Source organism: Rhea americana, unplaced genomic scaffold, assembly GCF_003343005.1.
Source record: "Rhea americana isolate MKP2758 unplaced genomic scaffold, rheAme1 scaffold_132, whole genome shotgun sequence".
Taxonomy (NCBI): Eukaryota; Metazoa; Chordata; class Aves; order Rheiformes; family Rheidae; genus Rhea; species Rhea americana.
In genome coordinates, this window is record NW_028185395.1 from 875192 (window position 1) to 897895 (window position 22704).

Here is a 22704-nt window from a genome sequence, read left to right on the forward strand (position 1 = left end):
TTTGGTTTATTTTTTTCATCCCGGTTTGAGAGTCAGCTTGTTAAGGTAGCAGTTTATGTCTAACCGGTTAGAAATGCTTTTGTTAATATAGTAGGGTTTTTTTTTAATCTTCTGTCATTTTATCTCCATTCATTTAACATTTCTTTTCTCCTCCCACCTACTTTCATTTCTCAGTCTATACCCATATTCTCTCCTTCCATTCTGCCTCATTCTATATCATAGTCTCTAAATTTAGATCTACATGTCTTGGAAAAAGGAAGTTTTCTCTAAAGGAGTTTCGTATCCTGCTAGGAAGTGCATCCTGCAGGATACAGATTTTTTGAGTGTGACTATTTTTAATGCATTTCTGCATACTAGGCTCTTCTAAAGCTATTAAAAAATTAAAAAATTTAGGTTCGAGGAATCTTGGAAAATGACTTCCTTTTCCTGGAAGATTGATTTCCTGGAACTTGTATTTATGAGGCAATCAGACTGTCAAAGATTTGAAAGAGAGTATTAATTTCAACTCCTTTCAGTCTTTGTAATACAGATTAGCACTTTTCTTATCAGACTTTCTTTTTGGCCAGAGTGCACGTTTTTGCCTGCAGAGGCAGATAAAGCTGGGAAGTTTGATTAAGAGAGAATTACAGTATTTAGGGAATAGGAAAGATTTGGTGCAGTGAATGGCAAAAGAGAGCGAGGAAGCAAGATGTAGATCATCTTGTTGGGAAAGGGTTATGCGTGAGTTCACATGGTCCTGTTTCCTTATTCTTTTGGTATAGGTGTTGTATTGACTCCTGTGATACCTGTGATAAAGAGTACTGAAAAAGTCTTTATTTATTTATTTATTTATTTATTTATTTAAATGAAATCTTAGGGACAAAATAGAAGAACAGATTTACAAGGAGGTATGTTTTGTCCACCATTCAATTTTTAATTGGGTGTGAGTGGAAAAGAGGGGAGAGCTATACTGTCCCCTTTTGATACAAAAAATAAAATGAAACTGCACTCTGGCATTTGAAATTTGAGACACCTAAGTTACAGTTTCCTTTCAGTTTCCTCTGCTGTGAAGATAGTGATCTTCAGCAGAGAATTGATTACAGGCAGTGAGTAGAAAGAAAGACAAGATTTAATAGGGCAATCTTCTGGGTCTTGAGCAGATTCAGCCATTTGCATAGCGGATTTAAGGCAGATTTAATGCCTGACCCTGATTTATATTTGTTCAAGATGGAAACAGATCAGCAGGTACCATATATCAATTGAGAGATAGAGTAAGTGGAATAAAAAGCCAATTTGACTATTCTCTGAGACAAGGTCTAAAAAAGCTTCAGCCAGGATTCTGTGCCATTGTAAGAGGCCAGTCAGAAAATAAATCTTCAGTGAAGAGAGGGAAATGGAATGATGGCGGTTTTATACAAATGTGAATAGAAAAAAAGAGATGAAGAAAAAGTGGGAAAGGATGTTTCCTCAGAATGCCTTAACGAAGTGGCAAGGGAAGTTTTATGACATGAACATGCTACTGCTCACGAAAGAAAGATGAGCAGCTACAAGTAACGAAGAGTCACGGTTGGCTGGGTATGCCTGTATTTGTTCTTGTGGAACTTGGTAAAGGGATTCAGGATTTTAAAGACAGTTGTGAGTTCTAGGATCTAGCCTGCTAAAGGCTGGCCTTGAAGACATTATTTCTTGGGGCCTTGTACTGTCATAACTCACAATCCAGTTTGAGCTTCCCATGTGACAGTGAGGCGGAAAACGGAAATGATTTTTCATCTGACACACTTCTGGCTGTTTTGTATTTCACAAATTGCACTCATGTTGCATTACTGTACTTTGAAAAATCATAATATTTTTGATAGTATTTAAACATTCATTTAAAGTGTGCAATTGCTAATAATAAACCATTCCCAACCTATGAGTCATTGTCAGTAAGAATCTTCAGGCAAATGGAGTAAGATGGGAGTCTGAAGGTCATATCTTCCATGTTTTTTCACAATTTTAGACCATTAACATAAATCAGCTATATTTTATGTAAGCAATTTAAGTAGTAAATTAATTTGTACTATTTTAAGATGTTGATGATCAAGATAATTACTAGAGTGCTGTTGAACAAGCATAAAATAAACTCATAACATTTTTTCAGAAATTAGTTATTGCTTTTGCATGTTTTTAACATTGCTGCTGCTAAGATTAGCAAACTGCTTTTAGAAGCCTTGTCTGCTCCATTATCTCGTAGCCATAGACTCTGGCAAAACACGAGTGCCGTTGAGATTTTCTATGTCTTTAGACTTGCACTAAGGGATGGGAAGGGAGCAGTGGCCTTTGTGATGGAAAAGGAAATAATACTTCTGTGACCTGACAGTTAGTATTACCTTCCAAAGTGATACATGAGAGGTAAACTTTCACCATTCATCAGAAAGATACAGTTAATTCCAAAGTCAAATGGTGATGTCTTTGGGGGAAAAAAGATCTTTTTGTTACAGATTACTATAGCAGAAAAATACAGTTAATGTTTATCCCTCAATTCTAACCATTTTACACATTATTATGTGTCCCAGCTACCCTTTTCCTAGCTACTAATAAAACTAATGACCCTAGTAATACTATGTATGATTGTATTAGGTGTGGTGGTGGTGGTGGTGGTGGTGGTGCTATGATAACATAAAAGGACGATAAAAGCAAGATCTCTAGCAGTAGAATTCATCTTACTAGTCTGGCTAATGTAGCTAGAAAAATTGTCCAGACCTTGAGCACAAGTGACATTATTTCTGATATACGTCACTTGCTTATCCTAGCCATTCTCCTGTTTATCTAATGAATTATTTCAATTTTAGCATCCTTTTTCTTACACGTATGCAATTATTTTTACACACATCTCTCAGTTCCTGTATAAACTACTTCTGAATTTTAACCAATTTTTAATGAATATGTCAGAGCGAAAGTGGTTTTAAAAAGAAGTTTCTACAACATGCCTGTGGAACATGTTGCCCTAGAGCTGTTTATTTGGACTCTACGAGCTAAAAACAAGGCGATCTGTTTGGCTTGGTCAGTGACAGAAGGAAGCAGACTGGTCACAAGACTGGCCTATAAGGCATGGTCATTCTCATCGAGGTAGCTGCCCCATCACCAGGTACATTGCTGTGCCTCAGGCAGCCCCGATGCCTCTTGTCCAGCTGGCAAACTGAACGCAGAGCTAGCTAGAGCACAAAGGTGGAGCTAGATATATTGCATGGGAATAGTGAATGTTGTAAAAGAGAAGCTGAGAAAAAAAGAACACGTACAGCTTTAATATTATTTAGTTGAAAAGTGGGATTGTGTTGGAAACCATGTGTGTTGGAAAGCAGTCTTTCATTTGGTGCTCATTCTGTTCTGCTCTGTTGAAGTGCTGTGGTGAGCTTTTGGTGGGGGATTACAATCACAGCCATCCTGAAAAACTACTGAATGTAAAACTCACCATTCTATGATATCTTCTTCTGTTTGCTGACAGATTGCTTCTGAAAAAAATTTAGTTTTCATTTCTATTTGAATGGTTGATAGCGTTGAGGGAATGGTATTTTTTTTAATAGGTGGTCAATAGGGACTCTGGACATAAGCAGCTTATATTGCAGCTAACCAAGCTATGTTGTGTTTTGGGATTTTTTTTTTTTTTTATGTATCTGAACGGTGACAAAACTCTTAGAAGAATCAGAACTAAATTTCTCATGCTTTCAAATATCTGCTTATCAGTAGAAACAGTTGATACTATCCTTCACATTCAGAAATTCTGCCTCCTTATTTTATGTGTAAAGTAGCCATCTTAGTAGTTTGCTTTAGGCCTGTGTTTTGATCTTTGTTTCTAAGCCATGAATTTAAATATAATTCTGGGGTTTTATACCCAAGCAGTGGCAAAATCCATGGAAGAATCGGAGCTAAATATCTTGTGCTTTCAGATATTTGCCTATCAGAAGAAACATCAATGCTGTCTTTCACTTTCAGAAGTTGCTTTCTGGAAGTTTCACTTTGTCTCTGCTTATTTATATATGAAGCAGCTATCCTAGCAGTTTGATTTAGGCCTATGCTTTGATTGTTACTCATAAATTATGAATTCAATATATTTGGGATTTTTTTAAGTTATCTTCCTGAGGATTCTCATTTGTTGTAATACTAAGACATACTACTTACATCAGGATAAGCAGAAGGTCCTAGAGAATTAGTGTATCACTTCTCTTGGGAATATATACATGGATTAAATGAAAAAAAAATACTGATATAATACCTCAGAGTTCCTTTTTAAAATCAGATACTTTTCTATCACTTACTCAAATAATTAATTGGTGTGTGTGTGTGTGTGTGTGTGTATATATATGTCTTTATAAAAGATAGATACATATATAAAGATATATATATGTAAAGATATACATCTTTATGAAGATATTTGTAGCTGCTCTGAGGTATATGTGAATGTGTAGCTGTTATAAAAATATTGATAAATCTTTATCTGTGAGAGCTGGGCCTGTTCAGCCTGGGGAAGAGAAGACTGCGGGGGGATCTTATCAATGTGTACAAGTACCTGAAGGGAGGGTGTCAAGGGGATGGGGACAAACTCTTTTCAGTTGGCCCATGGGACAGGCGAAGAGGCAATGGGCAGAAATTGAAGCACAGGAAGTTCCGCCTGACCGTGCGGGGGAATTTCTTCCCTGTGAGAGTGACGGAGCACTGGCACAGGTTGCCCAGAGAGGTTGTGGAGTCTCCTTCTCTGGAGATCTTCAAGGCCCGCCTGGACACAACCCTGTCTAACATGCTCTAGGTGATTCAGCTTGAGCAGGGGGGTTGGACTAGATGATCTCCAGAGGTCCCTTCCAACCTTACTGATTCTATGATTCTATGATTTATTTATTTTTTCTCAGTAATGAATAAAAAATACATTTATAAAAATGAATATTATGGTGTTTCAAATTTTGTTTCATAACAAAACAACAAAAACCAACATAGTTATTTTTTCACAGATTATTTTTTAAGTTTAAACATGTTAAAGTTAATTGAAAACTTTTGTATCCATTCTAATCACTAAAGAAAAATGAAATAAAGTACATATAATTATGAAAATCTTTTATTTTGTTTATAATCTTATTCTGTGTTTCATTTTATCTCTGTAATTGTACCAGAAACTAATCAGAGATATTTTTAATTAGAAAATAAAACAAAAGGCTTCAGCTGTTGTAAAGTGGCTTTCTGAAACTTCTCACGCTTCATTTGAAGAGCTTTTTGTGAAAAGCCTGATGAAATTTGGTAAAAGATTATTTTTACAAAAATGTAAGAGGATGGAAAGCAGTCGAGAATTAAATTGCTCACTCAGCCTTTGTTGTTTGTATGTGTGCAGCATGGAAATAAAAAAAAATGCAGGAAGTTTTTAAAAAAAGAAAAATATTAACACAGTATGCTACTGTGTAAATAAATTGCACTAGAGTTACTAGTACAGCTTGTTTTTTACAGTAGACATCGGGTCTGGCCTACAGAGTGTTTTTGTTCTCTCTTACTTGGTTTTGCTTGGTTTTTCTTTTAGTCATTTTGCTATTTTCCTATGAAAGAAAACTGCAACTGTATTTTAGAAGTATTATAATTACAAAGAGGGATAAATGCTAAAATTAGATTAACGTTCTGCATGGTATTTTGGATCATTTGAAGGCAAAGAGCAAATCACCTTGAGAGAAATAGTTGACTCTAGAGTTAAGTGTTGAAGCTAATCGCTCTGGGTGCTGGTGGTACACTTGTCTTTGAGAGGTATCTTGAATAGTCCCTTCCTTTTCAGGGCTTATTAGCTTTCCGCGTAACTGAAATGCTGCCGCTTGCCCTGTGCTGCAGGGAGGGAGCTCGCCGCGTGCGCAGACCCCGTTGCGCTTTCACCCAGCAGCCCAAGGCAGTGCCCTCCGTGCGGGGCCGCGACACGGTGCCGGGGCAAGCTTCCAGCCTTCGCTTTGCCTGGGGCGGGTTGTTTCTCCTGGCCATCCTTTGGGCTCTGCTGTAAGAACAGCTAAACTCTGCTCTTGCACAAGTAATGACACAATGTACAGCCAACATGAGTTTTTGGATCCGTTTATGAAAAACACTCTAGGGTACCGTTGAAGACGTTGTTTGGTGAACGTGAATGCAGCCTCCTTTTGGCCACCGAAGATACAGCTTTGGTAATCTCTCTGCTTGGAAAGATTTTTTTTTTCAGCTGTGGCCATCAAAAGAAGAATTTCTTCTGAGCAGGTTGCTCTTACTCAGTTTGTGCAAGTGTGTGTGACCCTTGTTGCTTCTGCCTTCAAGCACTTCTCTTTTGCCCGGTCCTTGTAAAAAATTTCTTTGGTGTGTGTTGGGTGGTGTCTTTGGATGCTGGACAAAAGTAGCTGAACATTTGTGCTGTGCAAACCTTCATCTTAAAAGATCAATTAATTCTGAATTGGGCAGACCCTGGAGAGAAGGGTGATGAGCCAATGTAGCAGCGCGTGCTGCACGTCCTCCCCTGCCCCTCGCCCCCGGCCTCTCAAACGTGCCTGGCAAGCAGAGGCCGGGCGCTCTGCCATGCCGATTATACAAGGCTCGCCCTGGCCTACTTACCCCAGCAAAGGCTGGTCCTCTGCGCGAAGCATCGCACCCCGCTCAGTCACAAAGCCATCTCCTGACAGCGTTTTCCTGAGTCACGATGGAGCTTCCCTTCGCGGTAAGTCTGTGAGAGCTGTCAGGTTGCAGGTGAAGGCTCGCCTGGTTTGCTAAAGAAATGCAGAACTGAGAGTCATTAGACTTGCTAACGTCATCCTAGAGTAGAGAGAAGGAAGATTGACATCACTATTGCGAAGCCTCAGGTTTTGATGTAAGCAGAACTGTAATTGAAAGTCTTGTGCTGAGATGAAAGCGTTGCTTTTTGTGTTGGTCGTTTATTCTTTAAATTAAAGAAACAACAAAAATATGCCTCCTGGCTTCTTACGTTTTGAAGGCTGTGTAAATTGAAAGGACTAATGCATCAGGAGAATTGGTATTTAAGTCTAGTAGCAAAAACAGGCTGTTTAAGTTACTTAAACCTGTATCAGTTTCCTTTGATTTTGCTGCTAAACTTAATGCTCTCACTAGCTCTGTTTATATGCAACCCACTGTACTTCAGATGCTTGGAAAGGATACCTTAGAAATTGTTTCCACAATCAGAGGCAAGTCAAGGACTGTAGAGGAGACAAAATAGACTTTAGATAATTGTGCTATTACAGATTGCTGCAAATCAAGGTATATTATGACTTCAGCTGCAGCTCTTGAACAGAAACTGTTGCTTTTTAACATTCAGCACACTGCCTTCTAGGTAAATCCTCTTACTCAGGATTTGAATTTCTATAGACTGCTGTCTGCCTTGAGGTATTGTATGTCGTCTCTGAACTGCAGCGGCCTCTCCTGCATAATAACTATTTCACACAGCAGTAGCCAGCCTCAGTACCGCAATATTCGTGAGAGGTGCAGATGTTTGCTAGCTGCTTCTGTTGCAGAAATGGAAATTATTACTATTTTTTTTGTTATTATTTTTGGTGCTGGTAATTTTAACTGGTGGATCTGCTTTTGCCTGATGAGTTTTATGTGTTAAAATGCATGCTTTTTTTGGTCTGTTTTTGAATACTTAACAGGGAGCTGTGTATTATTTAGCTAGCTAGGGGTGTAGGTTTGTTCATTTGTATGTGTGTTTGAAAGGTTCTTGGCTTGAAAGGTTCTGGGTTTTCTGCGTATTGCTTTGCAATAATTGTTCAGTGCAAATGAGTTATTTTTCTGTAGTTCAGGCTTCAGATTATCCGTTGCTGTGCTATTTGTAGCTTTGTAAGCAGTATAATCAGAAATTTACTACGTTTGAAAATTGTTCATAATGTGGATTGTGAGATTTGAAAGTCTAGTATTGTGGTAGCAGCAAGAATGTAAATTATTTTAGGAGGCAATGGTGAGAATATTTATGCTTTCTACTGTACAGTGCTGATATTCCTGGCATATTTAAATATTAAAATGGTTAGCTTTGCCTGCATAGTTGCCTACTTTCTCTCAATGAGTTTCACTCTAATAACGCTTCTGGAAAGCTACTACAGAACAATTATCAAACATTTCTCTTTAGAGCTGCTTATTTTGTGTAATATCATTGCTAGGTGAGAACAGTTCTTTTCTTCTGTATCTTTTCATATTAATTGTTAATGACAGTACAAGGTGACAGGTCCAGTGCAAAATGGATTTTGAATCCTTTAGAACAGTAACTCAGTGTACAGGCCAGAATATACAAGTCTGCACTTTTTTTTTCTTTTTTTTTTCCCTATCTGAAGAAAGGCTATATAAAGTAGATCATTTTATTTAGTCTTTTTTTTAAGTTGCCTGCTTAGAATCGCTATGGTAACAGACTAAAGGATGTCTCCGAGAAACACAACCTGCATTGCAATGTAAGTGAGGGGAGATTTTAAGTTCTCTTACCACTGCTGACCACTACAAAAGGGGATAGACAAGGCAGAGAAATAAGCTAATATTTAATGTATATGAGCTATTATTTAATGTTTTTGCTCTAAAGTTAAAAAGTTATTTTACAAGTAAAATGTTTGTGAGTTCATTGTTTTCTGTGCTCTCTTTTGGTAAATGATATTGCTAAAATGTTCATTAAAATTTTAAAATTTGGATTGTCGTTAAGCTTATTTCCTTTTTTTATATACTGCTATGTATTAAAATGATATTGATAGAATTCAGCGAGGAGGTAACTCTTGTTATTGTATGCCTCAAACAGCTAATGAGAGAGGCAGCACTGTTTTTACACCTTGCTATGAGTCATGCATTAATTTTGTAGTATTTTTTCTGTAAAAAATGTTTATTTAGAAATTCAGTGGTCTCTTAAACCCTTTTGGTAAGATTTTTAGATGATTGTTATAGAGAGAGGTTACACGTAACATACTGTTAGGACCTTGAGAAAAGTTGCGTAGTATCTAATAGCTTTGAGTATGACAGTACTGAAAGGGAGTTGCATGCACTGATTATCAAGGAATCTTCTTTCCCGCCCCGCAGTATTAGTAATGACTCCTGGTACCACCATTGGCATCCAGAAAAGTGGAGAAAAGTGGGAGGGTAAAAAATCACTTTTCTTGAGGAAAAGTGATTAAAAGTAAACAAACCCTCAAGCTAACCTGAAGTTACCTTAAATAACTGGAGGAAAGGATGTAAGATCGTTAGGCACTTGAGTTTGAATGTAAAGATATTTGTTTTCAGTGCTTTTTTTCAAGAGATCATTTTAAAAAAATCACTCAATTTGCAGAAATAGTATTCTGTTTTTCTAGACTGACAAATTGGTAGCTTAGCTGTTTATGTCCATGAGGCTATAATGTAGTATAACTACATTCTCAGTTATGTGTTTTGAGGAAAATTTGACTTCCCAGTTTTAACTGTCCATTTGATGCAGTCATTCTTCTAGGCACATTCTATCCTAATTGTACTGTGAAGATACCAATTCTGAACTTCCGTTGCTAGAAGTATTGCTATGTGTCTGCAATAAAATTTTTACTTTGCTCTGGTATGAACTATTGAAATTGAAAACTGCAGAGATTGAAACTTGTTTTGTTTAAGATATGTGGGAAAATATGATACTTATTTTCAAATGCAAAATTGATGACTTATTACTAATTTGCTACACTGCTGATAATACTTTATGTTTGAAAAAACAATCTTTTTCTTTCAGCATTTTCAGTTAGCTTTGATTGACTGCAATCCCTGCACTTTGTCTAACGCTGAAAGTAAGTAGCTTCCATGTGTTCTCATTTGTCTATTGTGTTGCAGATTTTAAAAAATGTTTTATACCCACAAATACACAATTTTTAGTGAATCATTCCTGGAGAATCAAAAAGTACTGAGAGAAGAAGACTGCAAAGCCTGCTGTTGTGAACTGAAGCAGGTAGCCCAGTGGGGTTATGGATTGTTTTAGTAAATGGAATCAATAAAAAACAGTTCTGGCAAAGATTTGCTCTTTTATTTATTTGTTTGTTTATAAATGCAGTGTTTATGCCATGCCGTACAGCTAATAGTAATCTTTTTAAAACTTTGGAATCTTGATAATATGTCTTTTTTTCAGTGATTATTTTAATGCCTACTAAATTTAAAATTTTAAAATTCAGCATCACTCTTGTATGCAATTGCAGTAAAAAGTATAGGATGTAACTTGATTATTTGTTTTATTAAGTACTATCTATATACCAGTTTGTATTTAAACATGTTAATCTTAGTGTAGTATGATCTGCCATATGCTATATATATGCCGAAGGCTATTGCAGGATATTTGCTTGTGGTTAGGCCTCAGTAGAATTGTATGCAAGAATAAAGCTATATTCCTGCATGTTGTTGAGACTAAGGTCTCCATTTTCTTAGCTAAAAAGAACTAAAAACTAGACAGTTATGAGGGAAGTTATTCCCTTACTTTTTATGATACTTTCACACTGTACTTGGCATTGAGCTTAAGTTAACCTCATGAGACTAACTTCAGAAGTATTAGATAAAGTATTTAAGAGGATTTTTCTATTTCTCTAAGGGTGGATGGAATTATCATTGTTCTGTCAGTAAGGGTAAATAAAGTGAGAGATTTTATTTACATGGGTAAAACTGCTGGCTGTATCAGGATCCAGGTGCCAGCTGTGCTGTGAGTTCCTCTCCGGAGTTATGTCACTTACCAGGAGCAGCTGCAGATAATTTTGTGAAGTCATTTGCAGAATTCTTACTAAGTCAATATGCTCTTATTGTTTTTTTTACCAGGCATATGATTCTTTATTATATTTCATATTATTTTTGGCTGATTTTATTAGTTTTTATGTCATCTCTGAATTTTTGCAAGGTTTTCCTCACTTTTCCCCCACATTCTCCACACCCCCAGCTCTGTGTAGAGTTATGCCACTGTGTAATAGCTTTACTCTGTAGCCATTGGCACAGTGCTTCTGATCTGGGATATTAAGTGTTGTCACATAAAAGCTGGAGGTGGCTTTAATCCTACCCTTCGCATTTCTGAAGCAGGCTATGTGCATAATAGCAATACAATGACTCTCTTCCTAGCAGAAACATCGGAGTACTAGGCGTGTCTTCATATTACTTAGTCAGGTGTCTCTAATGTGATACCTTAAATTTCGTTCTGCATGGCATGGCTTCCTTAGAGCTTATCACTGAAGGAGTTTTGCCACCGGCAGGGGGAAAAAAGATTATTAGCTAATGAACCCCCCCAAAACAAAAGCAGAGGTATTTCTTTCATCTGTTTCTGAAGTTTGATGATGTGATAAATATAATGGTGTATAATGTGCCCTTTAGCAAGGAATATAGAAAGTTTATTAAAATTATAGATGGTGTATTTCATTATGATCTGGTTTCTGAGGTACAGTGAAGTACCTTCTTTATAGAAAGGGACAAAGCATTTCTTATGATACAGAGACAAAGCCTGGAACTCTGAAGTATCTCTATAAACTTCTGTGTTAGGCTATGTTAGAGCTTTGAGAGAAAGAAATCAGTATTTCAGTTGGTTTATAATTGAGATAAAAATAGCCTAGCTCAAGAGACTGTTGTTTGCCTATTTGCCGTCCTCAGGGACTTTACTTAAAAGTGTATCTCAAAGGATTTTTTTTTCCTCTTTTTGAAATGAGAATAAAGATGCCAGTCATCTCAACGAGCTTTAGCCATGGTACATGGCTGCTCTTCTAGGCTGGCAGTCCTCAAAAACTTTAGAGCTTTTACTCTTGAACTTTCATTTTTCTTCTCCCTCGTGCACTTGCACACATGCCTTCTTACATGTGTAGGCCTACTTGCTGGCTTGTCACAGTCTCGTGTTTTGTGAGTGAAGTAATCCATACTCTCTTTCCCCTCCAAAAATAATTTTCTTGGCTTCAAGAGTCAGTAAGGTTTGCTAGTACTATTCTGCATTTCTGTGTAATTAGTGTGAGGTGTTAGCATCTTCTGCAGCAGTGGTCAGAACACCATCTGTAGCTAACGCTTGCTTGGTTTAACTGAGAAAAGACAACGCCTAATCAAAAGAAGAGAAAAGGAAAAAAGATCTAAATTTAAGACTCTAATATAGGACTTCTAGTGCATAATATGTAGTTTTTTGTTGTGTAACTCAGGTAGACTGTCCCTTGGCAGTTGAATGAAAACAAAACAAAAAAAAGTCTTTTTTCTAATTTGGTTATGGACAGAAAATACTACCTATATTCTGTCTTTATACATCTTTACAGAACGAGTGTATTGCTAAGTTTCCAGAAAGGTTAGTGGGCTCTGCCTTTCAAAGTATGAATAAAACCTATAGACTGTTTTTTTTTTTTTTTTTTTTTTTTTTTTTTTTTTTTTTTTTTTTTTTTTTTTTTTGCAGTATCTCTTTGCAGTCTTAACACTCTGCTAGGATACATATTTATTTTCTGTCAGTGCTGTTATATTAAACATAGAATATCAATATAAAGCAATATGTATCTTTTTATTTTCAAAATATAGTTTATTGTGATTTTGTATTGGTCAATTGGAAACATTGTTTTTTCCTTGCTTGAAAAATGGTGTTGTAACTGTTGATGTCTGTCTATTATGATTAATAATTTTTATTTCCTGCTCTTACAGTCCAGTTTCACATTGCCCACTTATATGAAATCCAGGTAAGCTTTAAACTCATTTTTATAAAGAATGGTCATGTTTCTGTGTAATGTAATCAATCTGTGCAATTCAGCTGATTATAAATGCTTTTGTGAATGGAAGTTAGGCTTCAGTGTTGAATCAGTTGTATGGACTGTCATGCTAAAAATAGGCAAGCTATTTTAATAAACTTGTATGTTTACTTGTCCGTGTGCATATTGCCTGCCAAAGTTTAGGCCAAAAACTTGAACATAACTTAGGCTAAAATTCTTTCATGAGATTTATTTTTTATATTTATGTATATACAATTTCTCATATATGCACACACAATAGAATCGAAAACAGTTGTCAAGGTGCCTTTTATGTGTATTTGACATTTAATTTTCAAATTTAATTAAATTTATCTGACAGAAGTATTTGAGATCTAAAGAGTTTGATAGTACATAAAGCTGTGTTGTTAATTCTATATCAGATCCTACCACAGACTTGTATTAGATGGTTATCTTGGGAAGTTACAGAACACTTAGTGAGAGTCCAGGTTATAAGTAAATTAAAGCCAAATAGCTACTGAAAAAGCTATTATGTATTTGTAGCTTGACTAATTGGTCATACGGTGTAGATTGTACATTCTTCATCATGTTCATAAGTATAATATGACTGAGGAAGAGACATGACATAAAAACAAACACTGTTGTAAGTAAAATAGGTGACAGACATAAATTCTACGTTTTCAGTCAGTTGAAAAATAGCTTGGTAGAGTAAGTGCCTGTTGTTTGATGGCACCAAATAAAATGACTTTGAGTAGATGTGCATATATAAACAGAACTCAAAAATCTGATGAACAAAATATTTTCTTTTGAATGCTCTTGGTGTAGTAGAGTGTTTCATATGAGAAAGGTGTAAAAAAGTTAGAAGACAGGAATTCTGCATCCTCAACCACCATGAAGAAACTTCATGGACTGCTGTGGTTCTGTAACACATTAAAAAGACTTTTTACTTGGATTCTATCCAGATTTCATCTTGAATTGGAACACATCTGATAAGTTCATGTAACAGAGCATCCCTAACACGTTAACTCTTTTGATCTACTAGAGTAAAATAGAAAGCTGAAAATATCAGGTCACCGTGGCAGGTGCTTTAAATAATTGTTTGACCAATGATACTTGTGTTTAATCTAAGCTAAACCTTGTAACTGGCATTTGCAGCCAATGGTAACTTTATTTTAACACAAGTGAGAGCCAAAAAAGTTTCAGTGCATTTTCCAGTTAGACCTAGTTTGTCTTGCAGTTTTGGTTACGGGCTATCTCCTTTTCTGGGATTTGAGAAACTTTGAAAAGTCAGGCAGGCCACAAAGGGTCTTCACTTGATTCTGAATCATTATCTATGGCACAAGGAAAAGGTGATTTTGGAGGGAGGGTCCATTTCTTTTGGAAGGACACAGTGCTACCATTTTCTGGACCCCTCTATATATCTGCTCTCTGCTGATGAAGCAAAAAGTTAATTCATTTCTCACTTATCCACCTTCACAGTACTGAAGGTTAAAGGATGGGTTGCCAGCCTCTGAACAACAGAATAGCCCAGGTGATAAGAGCTGGTGGTTTAATAATAGTTTCTCATACGTCATCTATTGCAGTGCCTGTCTGTCTAGCCGTTTAGGATACTAACTTCTACAGTTTCAAAAGAAAGATGAACTTTAGGGTTTTTTCCCCATTTCTAGGACCAGTTGTGGTGCAGCCAAGCATCAGGGGAAATATATTTCAGTCTTTGAAATTAAAGTATCTAAACAAAAATAAATGTAAATATTAAACATTTTCCTGCAATATTTTAAGGCATATATGTAGATAGATCTCTAAAGGGTAAAAAACAACAGAAGTTAAAATCATTCTAGATCTGGAAAACATGCCTTAATCTAGCAGGTCTTTCTGAATCTTTCCTAATATGTAAACATCTTTCTCAAAGAGGGGATGTGAGGGGATGTTAGGCACTGGTAATTTCCTATTTTACATCCAGATTGCTGTCCCTGCTGTCATGCTTTACTGTCAACTGTTCGGTTGCTTATCCTTCATAGTCATTAACTATAAATTTTATTCCCAATGCTAAATAAAAAAAAAAAATCCTGAATGTTTTTATTTTGCTAGACATGGATATTTTATTCATTTATACTATTTGTTTTCTTACCAGTTGTCTGCATTTCATGAACACCAATTAAAAACCTTTTCTACCAACTTCCCCTTGTTCAATTTCAAAGTATGTAATTGCTGCTTTAATTTTTCTTCCTGACTAGAATGAGGTTTTAAAATCAACCCAATTGTCTTTTGTGATTATGGGATCTGGAGAACCTAATATTTTTTTTTAACTTCTAATGTTTATATTGTTTACATTTTTCTTCCCAGTTGTCCCTCTTAAAACATAAGCAGTCAGTACTAAGTACTCCTTTGCATAAAACAGATCTCACTAAGCAATGATCATTTGCTCTTAGATGGCCCCAGTTCTTTTAGTACACTCCTCATTTGTTTGTCAGAATAGGGTCTAATATTGAATTATCTGAAAGCTATTTTTCTTAAAAAATGAGTGGAATTTTTAGAAACTTTTGAAAATTTTTACTAGTACTAACAGGACTCAGTATTTTTGCATCCTAGGCTTCTGTGGAAGAGGAAGAACAGAATAATTAGGCATTTAAAATACATATACTGCTGAACAATTATTGTTAGGGTAATGTGAAGATAAATGATCCTATTCCAAAAAAATCATCTATCAAGAACTCTTTAATATGTACAAAAGATCACATACTGTTGCTGAAGTCAGTACAGACCATGATCCCAATCTGGAAAAGGTGTATTTATGGGTTTATAGTGAATGATGAACTGAATATTTCCATGCATTAGGTGCCTTTAAAATATCTTTTTTATATTTAATTTTATATATATATATATATCAAATATCAAATACTTTTTGATATTTTAAAATATCAAAAAATAAGATAGCGTTTCTTCATTCTCTGGGCATAATCTATGGGTATGTTTTCAGTGTTGTTCTCTGTACGGTGATACTCTTACAAAGACAAATACTTAATGCTTGGGTTACTGAAAAGGCAGTTCCAGTATACTGAAGACTTTTTAAAAGAAAGGGAGAGGTAAAATTGTACTAGCCAACATTTATTAACAGCCGTCATTTCTGTTTGGAAATTACTAGGAGAAATTTATGTGTATGTTTTTTCAGATGTAGACTCCCATTCAGATGTAGTATTCCCATTAGAAACAACATATTCATTTTAGTGTAAGAAGCATAATGTAAATATGAGCAGTTGACCAAATAATTTGCAAATTTCCCTCTATTAAGTATTCTGTTTATATTAAATACTTTCATGGAAGTTATTCTGCTAGCATAGATATACATTACTCATTAAAGCTTTCATATGCACTGTATGCAAAAAAAAAAGTTCTAGAATTTTTTTGTCAATGTGTTTGTGTGCTGTCAGTGCTGTGAAATCATTGCTATTGATGATCTGTTGTAAGCTTTATGATTAATTCATTTTACTTTTTTCCTTTTGCAGAGAAAGTATCACTCTGCAAAGGAAGCTTATGAACAACTTTTGCAGATCGAAAACCTTCCTGCACAAGTAAAAGCAACTGTCTTACAGCAGTTAGGTATGTAAAATCAACTTTTATTTTTCTGTCTTTCTTTTCCCATCTTTGCATTCAGCAGGTCTTTTTTTTTAAAGCTTCATTTCCAGTATAAGTCATAGTCACTAAATATAATGAGATTTTCAGTCAAAATAGAATGCATAACAGTAAATAGTGAAGCAAATAAGAGGGTAGTAAATGATTTTAGGTAAACTTATGAATTTAAAAAACTCTTGAACACAAGTGCAGAAACTGCACTACAGGGTGTTGGTCAATGAGGTGTGATTTTTTTTTCTTTTTTCAGAGAAAGGGCAGCTGTTAGAATTCTATACTCTCTTGCCTGCTAATCAAAACATCCCCTGGATATCTGGGCTAAATACAGGAAACCAAAATAACACTTTTCTGTTGCAGATTAGAAGAACATAGCAGATGAAAAATTTATCTTTTCTTTCTCCTAACTGTAGTATTTAATGAAATTATAATCCTGTGATTAAAACGTTTGTGGTGGGATTTTATAAAAGAACCATGTAAAAAGAGAGAAAGTATTATTTTTAAAAAATTGTTATTTTCCGTATTCATAGAAAGTTGATGAATCATCGTTAATCCAAAATTTCCAATGAGTGGGTAGAATAAACTGCATTTTTCATGCTTTATGAAAGTATTTCTAGAATATTAATCCAATGCAAATTTCTTCTTTCATTTTCTCCATGTTATTCACTTAATTTACCACTCTAAATATTAATTTGACCTGCTTATGCCCATCTTTCTTTTCCTTCACATAGTGGTCATTGAATTCTAATCAGTAACTGACATCAGGTTGAGGCCACAACACTTTCTTTTTTTTAGTAATGCAGGCTGTTTATTATTTGAGTGAAGTGGACTAACTTGTTTGGCCTTTTTCTTTTTCCTTTTTTTTGTCTTCCTGTGCAAAGCCACAAATGAAAGTGCTAAAATTTAGGCACTGATATTTTTGCTGTCCCATGACAGTATTTGTTCCATTTCAGTCTTCTCTTTTCTTTTTTCTTTTTTATTTTTTTAATTATTATCCCATCGATACAAATTGTCAGAGACTTTCTCCAGAAAGTCTATACATGTGATCAGTGGAAGACAAATTTCCCGAAATACCTGAATAGTGCTTTTCAGATCCATATGATATATGTTGCCATGAGATACAAAAGCATAATTGTATTCATAAAATCATTCCACAGTTGTCTGTGCTAGCAATAAGTGCAATGATTATGAAATTTTTTTCTATCTAAAAACTGGATTAAATTCCCCTACTTGGTTATCATAAGTTACCTGGTTGTGATGGTGTGGATAGTCTGTGTATGGAGAAAGGGGCAGAATGGCCTTAACCAGGACATTTAAAGAATAAGATGATTCCTTTTGCTTTTAATGGTTAATAACTGTTGTATTTATCAGAATATGGTATTTATCACAGATATAGACTCAGGTAATAAAACACCTTCTCAGAAAGAGTAGCCTGAGTGGCACATTGATGCTTTGAAAAAATAACAGAAAATACCTTCTATCATCCAGAATGCTACAGACAAAAAAACCAATAAAAACATATTTGTATTTCTGTGTTGATTTTTTTTCTACTGAAATAGAAATATTGTTTTGGCATTAGAATTCCCTTTGTTGATTTTTCTCAGCTATTTAATGTTTATTGAGTTCACATTCAGACAAGTTTAAATGTTTTGTGAGAGAATTATGAAAATCATTGCTCTGGCTGCTGGTTTCCAAAGCAGTGAGATCACTGTGGAGGATCCTTGTGATTCTGAGAAATACATGCATGTGTTTGAGCTGATGCATGCCAAGTAGTTCCAGTAGTTACAACAAGAAAATGTACGGTTGGATAAACAGCGCTTGCTACTTCTTTTTTTTCTCCATTTCGTGCTCTTTACAGTTAATAATTCTTTTCATCATTTTACATAAAATTATATTAAATAAGGACAGCCAATCTGTCCCAGTATTCTTTTTCTCCAGTTGTGGTCAACAGTTGCATAGGGAACAGTTGCTTAGAGCTTCCCGAAACACTCGGTGGCTTTAAGCTAGAGGCTTCCTAGGTTGGTGTCTTTGTAATGGGGTGAGACATCCTGGAGATTCCACAATGGGGAGGAGGCTTGTCTCTTCAGAGGCTGCGATAACGACATTTAGCTAGGAGAGAGCGATGGGAACGAGCTCAGCATGGGAGTGACTTACAAGCTTGCATAAAAGCAGCTGCTGTGTGAGTGGGGCTAGCACGTCACCTTGCTGAGGAAACACAGTGATTTGTTACAAATTAGATTGTAAAGAGCCTGGAACATTTGGGAAGTATAGACAAAATATCCATCCATGCTAGTGAGGATTTGGGATAGATCCTGAGGTCCTAAAGAAAATGAGAAGCTTTACAGCTTAACAGGGTTCTGTGCTTACTGCAGTAGAATAGCAAACAACTTCCTAGCAGAATCCAAGAATGTGAAAACATGTATGGTTTGACCTTGCCTTCATTTGAGCCACTGACTATTATGTCTAATAAATATAAAATATGGCTGAAAATATTATCATTAAGAAGCCTGCTCTTGTAAGTTTAGAATTAGTGTCTTTCACTGTTGTTGTGCAGGTTATTCTTTGATGGGTTATGGTTCCATAATGTGTTTTGGGAACATTAATATTTTTCTTCCCTGTTTGGGGTCACTTTACAATCGACTATTATAATCAGATTCAGAAAAAACTCACTCGTAAGTATAGTTAGGATGGTGTTTCTCAGCTCCATTTCTTGTGAGAAATTTTGACCAATCATCATCATGATCTACAGTTTGCAAGGTTGCTAAGTGTATTCAGTTGAGCTTAATATAAAATAAAAAGAATCTTCCTCCATTGGTTGCTTTCAGTACTTTCCTCATTTTACATAAAAGAGACACAGTTTCCTTCACGTACGGTGTTCAAGTAGAAATCTTTAATGTGTTTATTCTACTCCCTTGCCTTCTGCATTTTTCACCTCTCTGCATAGGGAGATAAAGCCAGGAAGCAACCCTTATTTCAGCTGTGAAACTAGATTGGGATTACTAGTTCTCATTTCTTCCTCCTAGAAGTAAATTCTTGCATCTTATCAACAAACCGCAATAAAGATCCCCTGAAGATATAGCATATTATCTTTCAGTCCGGCAAGCTTCTGATTAGGCAGAAAGTAGACATTGGAGCACAGCATTTCTGAAGATTTAAGAAGTTGTTTAATGTTTTTTTTTTTACTCTTGTTTATGGTCTCTGAAACACTGCCTTTCTCATGTTAAGACTTTGCTTCATTTTGGTGCACCTGACAGATAGTACCCCACTGTACAGTTTACGAGTGCATTCTGATAACCACTCTCGCATAAGCATTTTATTTTTTCTGAAGGTGTGAATAGCTTCTGTATATTTATGAACTTCAGTGACTTGGGATTTCAGTCAAAATCAAAGCTTGTTCATAAAGTCCGTAAAAGCAAGTTTGTATGTTTCTGCAAAAAATATGGGGCATTTTTGTTTCATTTTCTGATGGGTAATCTTGGACTTCATCTATCTTCAAAGAAGATAAAGTACTCTTTTTTTCAGCACAGTGACCGCCTAGCTCTGAACCAGACATTTCTTGCAGTCCTTGAAATGCTCAAAATTCTACTCCTGACCATGATTTCCAAGTGGTATTTCTTAAATACCTCAAGCAAGTGATACTCACAATTTTCTCCTAGATTGCCTTTTTTAAAGTTTCCAGGTTTGCCTTCCATTTTCAAAAGTGCCACCTGTGGCTATTAACGAACTGTAAGACTGGAATTAAATATAAGCTATATAGAACAGGTAGAATAAAATATTTAAAGCATAGGCTAAGTGCAGAGTGTGAATCAGGCTGCAAATACTGATCAGTTCACATCTCAGCCTTGTTTTACTTCGCCTAGCGTTTCAAGGGAGGCATACAAGCTTTGATCGTTGGAGTGGTATTATGTACATGTAGTTAGACTGCGTCATAAAAGGGTAAGCTTAAGGTTTTGGCATTTAGTTGTTGGAAATATTAAATGGACATTTAGTCGCAGATATGCGTGTACAGCTCTCAATGTAAATGGAACTTTAGACAAGCTGTGGATATTTTACAAAATTTTTATCAATGTTCCACAGGGCACCTTTTATGGACAGGGCATTATAATAATGTAAGGGCTGTCTGTTTTCATATCCCACAGTTTACAAATGTTGGATAAAAGGCAGTGGATTATTAAGACAAGTACATGGAGATTAAGGAAGCAGCAAGACATTATTGATCAGTTTAGTATGTAGTGATTTCAGCAAACGAGCTGCCTGACCTTGTACGTATGGCAGGAATGGTAGTGAGATGATTTTATGAATGATTAAAAGCAATTCCATTTAAGCATAAAGGCAGGTGGGGAGCAGCTTGAGAAGACGGTGAAGGTGATTTTTTGAAATAGTAATCACATCTTGCATGATTGGTGGAGTAGAGATACCTCTTGACATCCTAACAGTGCATAAAAGATGATATAGAAGCATGGACTGTGGGAGGCCTTGAAGTGGGGATAAATAGTTTGTCTAATATAATGAAGAAAGAGAAGGCGTTTGAAAGAGTAGGATACATGATCAGATAAGATGATCTTTTCAGCAGAATTTTGAATGTAGGTCAGAGATGATTGCTTTTGTCCAGGTGAAAGGAGAGGATGTTGTAGCAATGCAGACGTAAGCGTAACAGAAGAAAGAATTAAGTGGAGATTCATAATTTGTTACCAGTATTCTGTTGGGGAATTGGCCAAATATGGATATGGCATAGATAGGAGGATTTAGAAGGAAAGGGGTAAATTGAACATAATATCCAGATAATAGACATGCATGACAAGGAGAATAGTGATATTTTCTCACAGTGACAGGGGAAGTTTCACAGGGAAGGAGCCTGTATTCAGAGAAGAAAAGAGTTAACATTTTCAGATTGACTTTTATACTAAAAGATTGAGCAATTCATAATTATGCCACTAACCTTGTGAAAAATAATAAAAAAAAAAAAAAAAAAAAAAAAAGATTAAAAAGCACCTGAAAGTCATCTTGACGTAGTGTCTTTACATCTTGTCATTTTATGATAGGATTTTGAAAGTTTTGTTCATAATATTGAATGTAAGTGATATTATTGTTAGTTAATGTTACTTTTTTTAAAGAGGACTGATGCTATCAGTATCATACTCTGCCAAAGCGTTAAATGGTCTTTGGGAATTTCACTTCTGCCACTTTTCTTTTTGTAGGCTGGATGCATCACACCGTGGATCAGCTTGGAGACAAGGCAACCAAGGAAAGCTATGCTATACAGTATCTCCAGAAATCTCTAGAAGCAGATCCAAATTCTGGCCAATCCTGGTATTTCCTTGGAAGGTGAGAACTGACTTTATAGACACTATAACTATGCTTATATTTGGAGTAGGGGGAGGGGTGTTCTTTTGTTCTTTGTTTTTAATTAAGTTTCATTTTGGGAAGCTGTGGCAGATGGTCCTGCCAGAAGTGGTCCTGCTGTTCTAGTTAGTCTACGTGCTTACAGTATCTGCCTGAATCTGCCCTGTCTTTTCTTGTATGTCTTCGTAATACTACTACAACTTTTGTTCTTTCTTTTTGGTAAATGGTCTGTAAAAATGCTTTGCTCTTCTTCATGTTTTTTAATTATTCTTAATCTCTTTACTGAAAATCTTCCAGTAATAGATGTTACAATAATTTGATGACTTTGATTTGATTTCTTGTTCTTCTTTTTAAGAAAATAGTTTAGAGTATCTTACACAAATTAGTAATAACTTTGAAATACTCAGTTTTCTGCAGACTAGAGGTATAACTGATCTTCTGAGGCAGTGTAAGTTCACGTGTGGACAGTTCAGTTCTATTAAGTGGAAGCTAAGTTAGAAATGAATTATGCAAAAAATAATATACTGTATCTTCCAGCTGATTTTCTTGGAGGTTCTGATTGTATACAACTGGAACATACTTTTTGTGTCATCCTGTTTGTATTCCTGCAGTGGTTGCTTTAAGACAGGGCTCTTCAGTCAGCATTCTGCAGACTTAGGGGAGGAACGCATAATGAGTGTGAAGAGGAAAAGGCTAGGGTGGGAGTGGAGACAAAATGGGAAAATGAGCCAGGGAACATCTTACCATTCACTGGGCTAAAATCCTATTCCCCATTCCACATGCCTAGAGATAGTCAAATAAGAGCGCTGTAGAGCAGGGCTGGTGGCTTCATGGAGTGTGTGTGTGTACACGTGTGCAGAAGCTGTGCTTCTCCTCCTGTGGTGCCAAGGTGCTAATGTGGTTACAGTGAAACCTAAGGCACTACAAACAAGGTGGGGGCATGGAGTAAGTGGGGAATGGAAAATCTAGCAGAAGTATCTCTACTCGTACAGAGAGGACCAGAGCAAAAACCTTCCTGTGGCCACCCCAGTCCGTACACTGAAGGGAGAAGAGAGAACAGGAAGAAGGAACAGAGTTACAGGGTTGTGGACTCATTCTTCCTCTTTTTTTCTCT

At 35.9% G+C, this 22704-nt stretch overlaps 1 protein-coding gene across 11 annotated transcripts in view; it reads left to right on the top strand.

The window, feature by feature from the left end:
* The window catches only part of KDM6A (lysine demethylase 6A), a 158828-nt gene that overhangs the window by 87005 nt on the left and 49119 nt on the right, over positions 1-22704 (top strand). For 10 of the 11 annotated variants that reach the window (XM_085297906.1, XM_085297907.1, XM_085297905.1 and 7 more), the window contains exons 7-10: positions 9668-9722; positions 12562-12596; positions 16127-16220; positions 21446-21572. In XM_085297906.1, coding sequence (XP_085154032.1) covers positions 9668-9722; positions 12562-12596; positions 16127-16220; positions 21446-21572 — 311 coding nt within the window. Of the gene's footprint in view, positions 1-9667; positions 9723-12561; positions 12597-14754; positions 14821-16126; positions 16221-21445; positions 21573-22704 lie in introns of all 11 variants that reach the window. The other variant, XM_085297915.1, reaches the window with a different exon arrangement.